Source organism: Petaurus breviceps, unplaced genomic scaffold (assembly GCF_028583685.1).
Source record: "Petaurus breviceps papuanus isolate PSGF00001 unplaced genomic scaffold, PetGlider_PUasm1.0 174, whole genome shotgun sequence".
NCBI classification, from domain to species: Eukaryota; Metazoa; Chordata; class Mammalia; order Diprotodontia; family Petauridae; genus Petaurus; species Petaurus breviceps.
The window spans coordinates 13,834,717-13,844,602 of record NW_027185761.1 but is presented as its reverse complement, the minus strand read 5'-3'; the positions used below and the strand labels follow the sequence as shown (position 1 = coordinate 13,844,602).

At 42.4% G+C, this 9,886-nt stretch overlaps 1 protein-coding gene across 1 annotated transcript in view; it reads right to left on the bottom strand.

The window, feature by feature from the left end:
• Window positions 1–1,808: 1,808 nt before the first annotated feature.
• Window positions 1,809–9,886, bottom strand: part of NUP210 (nucleoporin 210) — a 183,763-nt gene continuing 175,685 nt past the window's right edge. Inside the window, exons 37-40 of the mRNA XM_069083772.1 lie at window positions 8,746–8,962; window positions 8,047–8,142; window positions 7,881–7,964; window positions 1,809–3,797 (exon numbers count right to left, since the gene is read on the bottom strand). Of these exons, the coding sequence (XP_068939873.1) occupies window positions 3,694–3,797; window positions 7,881–7,964; window positions 8,047–8,142; window positions 8,746–8,962 (501 nt within the window). The 3' untranslated portion in view covers window positions 1,809–3,693. The remainder of the gene's footprint in view (window positions 3,798–7,880; window positions 7,965–8,046; window positions 8,143–8,745; window positions 8,963–9,886) is intronic.

The following is a 9,886-nucleotide window of genomic DNA, read 5'->3' as shown; positions in this document are numbered from 1 at the left end:
CTAAGGTAAATTGAGGTCAGACACCTGGCCCGAGGTCAGTGTCTGGGGCTGGATTTGAACTCAGGGCTTCCCTATTCTAAGTCCATGACTCTATCCACTCCACCCTTGTTGCCTCTTTGAAATATAAACTTCTCTGGCGTCTAAAAGCTCTTCACAACATGGTACCTTCTTGCTTCTCTAGTCTTACTCTCCTCTATATATTCTCTCTATAGCCCAGTCATACTATCCTACTTGTTACTCAGAAACAATGCTCCAACTCCTATTGCCCTGTCTTAGCACCGGCTGTGCCTATACTTGGCACATAGTAGGTGCTTAATAAATGTGTGATGGCTAATTGATGCTCAAAGCCATCTTCAGAGTCTGGCCCAGAGAGTAAGGCATACATCTCTGTGGATGCCCACCCTCCATCGCGGCGTAGTGGTAATATCTTCAAAGCCTTAAGCTAGATTTAAGGATTCCAAGGTTGGCTTTGCTACTTTGCTCCTTGCACCAGACCAACTCAGTTCCCAAGGACATAGGATTAAAAGCTAATTTGGGACTTTAGAATTTACAATTGCTCCCATGTTACAGAGAATAGTGATTTCCCCCAATTAATGCATGCTCTCTGAGGTCCCTTCCAAGACCGAAACTATGATTCTATGAATTCAGTTCCCTTTAAGCCTCAGTGTCTTCTTCAGCCTGGTGTAGTAGCCAGAATATCCATTTTGAATGTAATAAAACAACTTGAAATTCTAGTTCTGCTACTTATGTGCTAAATGGTCTTGGAAAAGTCACTTAAAATCTATCCATAGTTCAGCTTTTTTATATGTAAAATAAAGATGGCAATACTTCCATTACTGAACTCCCAGAGAGTAATGTGGTCTGTAAATCATAAGGTATTAAAAGACTGTGACACATAAGCTATAAATACTACCCCTTGCAGAAGGAGGGGTTGACTAGCTGATCTCTAAGCACTTTTTGAATTTTATGAGTCTATATCTAAGGCAAGAGGAATGATCTGCACACTTACCAAAAGGGTAGGTGCACCCTTAGGGGATAAGCTACAGAAAGCATTGCTACTGACCTCCATTTATCCTGGCTTTGGAGGTATTTAATGAGTATAGGGGCAGCTAAGTGGCACAGTAGATAGAGCACCAGGCCTGGAATCAGGAAGATTTATCTTCCTGAGTTCAAATCTGTTCTCATACACTTATTGGTGGTATGACCTTGGGAAAGTCATTTCACCCTCTTTGCCTCAGTTTCCTCATCTGTAAAATGAGCTGGAGAAGGAAATGGCAAACCCCTCCAGTATCTTTGCCAAGACAACTCTGGATAGGATCATGAAGAGTTAGACACAATGGAAAACGACTGAACAATGAGAACAGAATGAAAATTTGGTTAGTAACAAATGTCATGTTTAGCTCTTCTGTAGTGGCTTCAAAAATCCTCCGCAGATAACAGGACCAGGAGGTAAAGTCAGTTAGAGATGACAACAATATGGTGCAGGGGAAAAGAATGTTAGCTTGGAAAGCCGGCAAGCTGGGTCTCGATCGTGCTCAGACTTTTGGCTACCGTGTGCAGTCTTGGACAAATCACTTGACTTCTCTGGACCCCAGTGCCGTGACTTGAAAGACTGGGAGAGTTGAACTTCAGTCTCTAGTCGCTTCCAGTTCTGACCTTCTATGACAGTGGAATCTGCTTTTGTATCCTCAGTGCTTAGCTGGCATATAGCAGGACTTAATAAATGCCTTCTGATGGATATGATCTATGCATGGTGGCTATTTGTTAACTTCAGCCCATAATAAAGAGTCAGTAATGATGACACAAGATTAAAGAATCTCATACAGCTTTATTAAATAAAGCAAGTAGAAATGCTCATATTTACATCCAAGTTGTCAGTTTCAAGCTCATGTAGTACACAAGGCACAATTCTTCCTTATGCAATGGAAAATAAATTATATAACCCCACTTTGAAGGAAGAGGGTGACATCACACTGCCTTCTCAATGGTCAATTACATCACATTTTTTTAAAAAAAGACAACAAAGCGTGCCACAGAGACTGTCATTGTATAAATCCACAGTTCTAAAGGGGATCTACAAGTTCATCTTATATATTTGGTACATTCTCTACTGGAAAGGGGCAAGTGGATTTTCTGACCATGGTGTGGCCACATTTTGAGGAAAAATCTGTTTAGCTCTATTTTCAGGAGGGCCACTGCCCACTCAGCCAGGGGTCACCACTCTATGGACAAAGACAAACGTAGCCAATGTTTTAAGTCACAGTCTCAAGGATTAATAGCTACATTTCTGAGAGCCTTATGGTGGTAACTAAGAAGGAAGTTTCTTCCAGGATTGAGTTAACGTTTCAGTCTTCTGAATGGTCTTCTGAATTTATTGCTGGGGTTGGTGGGGACACTACTACTATTTCCCCATACCTCACCAAGGTCCCCAATCCTTTCTCAATCTTCTACCATTTCCTCAGACTTTCCAGCCATCTTCTTCTCTACAAGGAGCTTCTCAGGGCTGAAGCAAACTGCCCCTCTCCCCCACTCCCCATGTCTCCTGCCCCTTGATCTAGAAGAGCTCAGTGCATTTTGTAGGGAGGCCAGCAAATCCCAGAGATCCACTCAAATGAGATTAGCTAAAGGACTCCCAGAAAAGGATGATAATCCTTTTACAGTGGAGAAAGACAGAGGCTCAATGTTTGCTGAGGTACTTGGATGTCTAAAAAAAAACCAACCCAACAAAACACAAAACATACAACTACAACTTTGTGCTTTAACAGGACAAAATAGTAACTTAAAAAAATGAAAAAATCCCCTAACACATCCCATCCTTCTGATGAGTGTTTCCTGAATAATCAAAGCACCATCCTTGCACTCGGAAGATGCCAGCTAAGCCCATCTCTAGCATGAGATGCCTCCTCTACAGGGTAAGACGCCATGGCTGTAGACAAAAGATGCCATGTTAATACTTATTTTTTCCTTTTTAAAACATAGAAGACAGACTCTATTCACATTTGCAAAGGAAAATAAATGCCCATTTCCAAATGATAATTCTGAGTCACATTGTAAGGCTAAAATATTGAGAGCACCCAGCAAGGCAGTGCATTCCTGAGTCTTTCTGACACTATGATTTAGACTCAAAAAGAAAAATCGAGGCCTTCAGAACACAGGATATTCACATTTTTTTTCCATTTCACTATTTCCCTTCTTAACAGCCATGCTAAGGGGGAATTAGTTTTCACAGGAAGAAAATGAAATGCAAAAAAAAGCCCTTTCCCCAAGACGTATGGCCCTACCACATGAGATTAGCCTTTAGCCTCCTCTACTACAGACTTGAAATGAAGCTTCTAACTGCCCCAGGCATATGAAACAGCACAATTTTAGTGCCAAGAGGGGGAAAAAATGAGCATTGTCCAGAAACCCTGAGCAACCTGTGCCTAAAACCAAAGACTGATGCAGAGTTGCTAGGACTTCAAGAATCCAAGGGAACATGGAAAAGAACTATGCATTTTTTTAAAGAAGCACATGGGTTAAAACACAGAACTATCACATCCTGACTCATCAGATCTGACTTGAAATATATTCCAATCTCATTGGGATGTCTCCAGTGTGAATACATTTATCTGATTATTATTAAAGGCACTAAAAGTCTTTCTGTGTTTTTCCTGAATGGCTGTTTTCTCTGGGGCAGGCCTCTTTCATCAGACTTTAATGGGAAGCGTAATCAGGGCTCCAGAGCCGGGAGGGTGGGCTGGTTTTTCGATTGTGGGGCAGAGTGCTGAAAGGCATTGTCGTCGTGGGAGCAACGAAACCTAGGATAGAAAAAGAAAGAGGAATGACTTGCTGCAGTAGCCGGCCATATACAGGAACTCAGAGGTTGAAAGGAATCAGTTGCTGAAAATTGTTTTCACTGATAGTTTTTCCTGGGTAGGTTTTTTGACTACCTAAAAAATTAGATGATTTCCCTAACATCCCTCTATAACCTCACGAATTTATGGCATGATGAAATGTCCAGGCAGTATATATGCGTGGAAATTCAGCTCACATAAATAAAAAAGAAAGTGCTATCATTACCTTAGGCTTTATTTAATTCATAAAGTCTGACAGGACATAATTTTATATCATGTTGTCTCATACCCAGAACAGATCCTGAGACAGCTTCCCCCCAATTTTGGTGTTGTTAATTCCAAACAGGATCAGATTTGCCTATTCATTTAGCCTGACTAAACCAGGGGTCAGGAGATCTGGGTTCCTATCCCAGTTCTACCATGAACTTACTGTGCAATTTGGGGCCAGTCACTTTCCCTCTCTAGCCTCAGCTTCCCTATCTTTAAAGTGCCTAGCATGGTGCTGCAAGCACTTGTTATGGTAGTCTGCACACAGTGGTTGCTTAATAAATGTTGGCTGAATACATTAAATTGAGGAGGTTGGAACAGATGTCTCGAAGGTTCCCTCCAGACTGAACAGTTTGCAATTTGGTGACTCTCTTCTCTTGACCTCCCTCACTGTCTGGATTTTGGCTGTGGTTTTGTACTGCAGTGTTCTGGAGCTAATGAGCCCAATTCATAGCTGGTCAACGAAGTCTGAATTCATTAACTGCCTGCTAAGAATCATTTCCTCCAGCCTGAACTTCAGAACGTTGTCATTTTGAATCACCTGAGTGTTAAAACTACAGGAGCTTATCTAGTCCAGGAGTTCTTAACCTGGTGTCTGTGAACCTGCATTTTAAAAATATTTGGGGGGGGGGTGGCTAGGTGGCGCAGTGAGTAAGAGTGCCAGCCCCGGAGTTGGGAGGACCCGGGATCGGTTCCGGCCTCAGATACTTAACATCCACATAAAAAAACCGGCCGCGTAACCTTGGGCAAGTTACTTAACCCCAATTGCTTAAAAAAAATATATTTGGATAACATTTTCAATGTATTTTTTTTAATCCCGTGTATTTTATTTTACACTTAAAAACATTAGTTTATAAGGGATCTATAGATTATCAGGGGGCCATGACAAAGGTTAACAACATCCGGTCTAGCCCTTCATTTTACAGATGGAGAAACTGAGGCCCAGAGAAGGGAAGTGCTCAAGGTCACAAAGAACCAGTGGCAGATGGGATGAGACTCAAGATTTTTTGGCTTCTAATTGCCTTTGAATTACACTATACTGGAAAGATGCCAGAGAGCCAAATACAATTTAATTTTGTTTCAGGCTAGTCAGTAGGCCTTCCCAGGAGAAAAGGATCTAGATGTGGCCATGTTGAGGCTTCAGCATTTACTGGCATTGTCAAGCATTTTGCCAATTCGTTTAAGAGAGATTCTGAGAAAGGCTCTTCTGCAACTGTTTAACGTTCTTCGTCAGACTAAGCCAGTGCCATGGAGCACTTTCAGAGTATGAGGCACACAGGTCTTCAGCAGGTCTTCCAGGAAGGCTGCCTGAAATATAACCACAATCATGGCCGTTTCCAGTGCGTGCTCAGAAACGGCCCTTTGTGCCACCTCATTTTTGAACGGTCATCTCCCACACGAACTCAAATCAAGTAAGTTCTCAGGTTTCACTAGACCCATTGGCATTTTTCATTGTTCTGTCTTTTACAATACTTTTCAAGGAGTTAACTGATGATCAAGTTTGCACTCATCAGAAAGGGTCACCTAGTTCTCATTCTTCTAGATGAAGAATCTGAGGCTCATCGAGGTCAGTCAGTCAACAAATATTTATTAAGCTTCTATTATGTGCCAGGCAATGTGCTAAGCACTGGGGATACAAAGAAAAAATCAAACAAGCTAAAAACTAGCCCTCGCTCTCAAGGAAGTCACAGACTAATGGGCAGAGTACATACAAGCAACTACATATAGACAAGATACAGAAGGGATAAATCAAAGAAGGAGGGTACGCTCAGGGGGAAGGCAGTAGGAAAGGTGGGACTTGAGCTGAGACTTGAAGGATGCCAGAAAAGTCAGGAGACAGGTGTGTGTGTGTGTGTGTGCACGCCACACCAAGAACAGAACAGTACTCAGTGGCATCGCACTCAACTGCAGGGGTGGGGCACCTGCAGCCTGGAGGCTACACGTGGTCTTCTAGGTACTTAGGTGCAGCCCTTTGACTGAGTGCAGGTTTTACAGAACAAATCATTTTATTAAAGGAATTTGTTCTGTGAAGTTTGGATTCAGTCAAAGGGCCACACTTGAGGGCCACATGTGGCCTCAAGGCCAAAGATTCCCCACCCCTGTCCTAGAGGATATGAAGAGCCCCCTAATATTGTTTGGATGGATCAGTCCACCAACCTAGAGAGGCGACTTAATATTGTGTTTTAGAGTCAAGACTTAGGAGTGAGGCCGTCCCCAGTTTTGATCCCTCCTCAGACACTTAGTAGCTGTGACTTTGGACAAGTCACTTAACTTTTCATAGCCTCTGTTCCCTCCTATGTAAAGCAGTGTTTATCCCTTATGTTGAGGTTCAAAAGAAACAATATACATAAAGCATTTTTAGGGTTACAAATATCAGTTATTACTTTGAAAAAAATATTTCTCGGTATGTTTTAAATGTATCAATGAGAACCTCAGTGACTACACTAAGTGAAGTCTATAACTGCTGATTTAAAAAAAAAATAACTCCACTGCCAAATATTTCTTGGTCTTTGTTTTTTAAATGACTGCTCTTAATTCTCAGCTCCCCCTTTTTTAGTTACTTTCAACCATAGTCAGGATGTCTGGAAACATTTAGCATACAATCATACCTCTAGATTCTACTATTCCTTTTCAAACAAAAAACCCCAAACCAAACAAACCAAAACCCCAAATCAAAAACTAAACAAACTAACAAAAAGTATTGACCAAAGCAAGCAGTTAAGCTAGTTCCATAGTCAATATGAGGTTTAAGATGACAACTTTTTTTTTTTTGCTTTTTGGAGGGGCAATTGGGGTTAAGTGACTTGCCCAAGGTCACACGGCTAGTTTTTTTGTTAAGTGTCTGAGGCCGCATTTGAATTCAGGTCCTCCTGACTCCAGAGCAGGTGCTCTATTCACTGCACCACCTAGCTGCCCCAGATGACAACTTTTTAATAAAGAAAACAAAAGACATAAATTTTCAGATCCTCCTTTAGCATTTCTGATGAGCTATGTTAAGCTGTTCCTAGTCCTCTTTCCATTTAGGGATCTTAACAGACAAGGCCATTTCCTTTGGCCAGACTGGATTGGTCTCTGACCTCTGAACATTCCCTCTGATTTCCTACCCTCATGTCTCTGCACATACCTTTCTTCTGTGCCAGAAGGATGGCCCCTCTCCCTCATCACCTATTAAATTCTTTCTCATGCTTTAAAGCCCAGTTCAAATGCAAGCTCTGCTAGGAAGTCTTCCTGAGTAATGGTCCTTCCCCTAGCTCCGTGGTTTTGAGCCTCTCTATCACACTTTGATGTTAAATATGGTAATTAGAACCATCCATGCTGGATCCATGTAGACTATAAGCTCCATGAGGGCAGGGGTCATGTCTTATCTAAACTGTGCATCTCCCCCAGCCTGTATCCAGGATAATGGTCTGCATACAGGAGGTTCTTAACTGGGAGTTGAATGCTAACAAGGTGACCTTTTTACTAGGTGGCTCCTGAGGTTTCTTCCAGCTCTAAATCCAGGAGCCTTATTTAGCAATCCTTTGGAGAAAATAAGTGCTATCTTTCTCTTGGAACTACAAGTAATATGTGTACACACACCTGTATGCGTATGCATGTGTACATGTGTGTTGCTGAAAGTAAAATTTAGCTGCACAGCAATGAGGAAGGTGCTAACGTTGTCTGAGAACAGGGTTTATATCCTTCACGGCCATTCTGTAGGGGAAACATCTTCCTGTGGCAATGTCCACTCTACCATACTTTTTTTCCCTCCCATTTATCAAACAACCAATAGTTACTTACTGTTAGGACTATGTGAAGGGCTTGTTCTTGGAGTGAAGGCAGGGTGTGTGTTGTGTTCTTTGGGCGAGAAAACTGCATGGTAAACTGAAAGACATGCAACAGTTTATTTAGATCAGGCGGCAGGAATGATGTACAAGTTGGGAAACATATGAATATAATATTTTACCTATGATCATAATAGCTGTCCCTGCCAGCAGTGCAAAAAGCGTGAAGAACATGACTTGATAGGAGTCGAGGAAATGTTGGAATAGGCTGGCTCCTTCTGTGGAATCAATTGGAAAGGAAATCTCTATCACTGGACAGGTTATAAATAGTGTCCCAGAGCCTTAATCTACTCCAACAAGCCTACTCTCCATGCCCTGGGCTCACACACTATCTCCTTTGGGGAAATGGGCCTCATTTGAATCCCTTGATTTGCTCAGATTACGAATGGGAAGCCACGTGCGCTCTGAATATGCCTGTCAGTGATAGCTCAGGATAGATGGAGCTGCCACCAAGGCTGTCAACACAGCCTAGAAATGCAAAGCAGTTTTGAAAACCTGAAGTCCTAGGTTAGATTCATGAAAATTAAGCCATAGGAGAGAAAAAGTGGCACCTTCAGGCAGCTACCAGCTGGCTGGGAAGGGCCAGAAATCTTGAGTAGGGAGTAAACAAGAGAATTCCTTCTATTTTGCACACAGGAAAGGAGGAGGTATTGTACTTGGTGTGACCTACCTCAGACTGACCCAACTGACTCTTAATTAAAAATTATTACAGAAAAATCCTTAAGTCTCACCTTTGCTCCCCTCTACCACCACCCTGGGCAATATAAGCAGGAGAAGCTATCTAATCCCCAAGGGCCACATAGTCACAGCAATGAACTTACGCTGGCCTGGGCCTCGCCTGTCAGTCACATAGACCATGGTGACTGGGAGAGTGATGGACTGGTCCGTCATGGGGCTGGAAATGGTCAGTGTAGTAGAGGAGGACCTCTGGCTGAGCACCACTGGATCAGAGATGCTGATGGTGTAGGTGACAAAACTGGGCAACCCATAGGACTTCTCCTTCACAAAGGCAACCACTGCCGGTGACCCGGATTTCACCTAGGGAAAGAAAAGCCTTCTTTGGGGAAAAATGCACATCTTCAAGGGCACAAAATGGAGACCTGTTGCTCCAGGCTGGGGGCTTGTAAAATTACATTTGTTTAATGATGAGATTCAAATGCTTGCATTTTTTTCATCCAATGAAAAGCCCAGGATACGTCTTATTATCATCAATAAAATTAAGAATAATGATAACATGTAGGAAAGGCAACTGGAGCGCAGGGAATAGCCAGATAGTCTTAGAACCAGAATGACATGGATTCAAGCTGCACCTGACTCATTTTGGGCCAGATGACCCTGGTCAACTCCCATAAGCCCTCAGAGCCCCAGGGAGTTCTTTACAAGAGAAGTGTCAACCAAGGGATAGCAGACTGAATGTATTCTGAACCACACTGAAGTGTAGCCCAAACCAGACTAACATGGAACTGGGAAGTGCCTAATACAATAAACAAAATACAACAAAAGACAGATCGTGTTAATAGGTGGTTTTCTAGGGCAACATGTGCCAGCAGGAATTCTTATATAGTTTCTGTCTGAGTTGAATAGCACTGCTCTATGACTAAAACTGCAGTGAAGGAGCTGATCATTTGGGTGGGAGTGTCTTACTGAGGAGCTCCCTACTGATGAAATAAAAAATCCAGACCACCCCCCCCCAACATCCTTAATAATATCAATAATAACAGCTCACATTTACTAGCTTTTAACCATTTACAAAACCTTTTTCTACCAACATTTTTCCCTCCCAACATTGGTAATATGAACTAATGAAATGTGTTTATTAAGTGTTTGCCAACCACTCTGCCAACATAAAATAAAGACTGTCTGTGCCCTGAGGGAGGTTGCCTTCTAAGGGGGAGATGGACTGAGCATACATACAGTGTGTGTGACCAGGGAAGGAATTAACCAGAACGGGGAATGGAACAA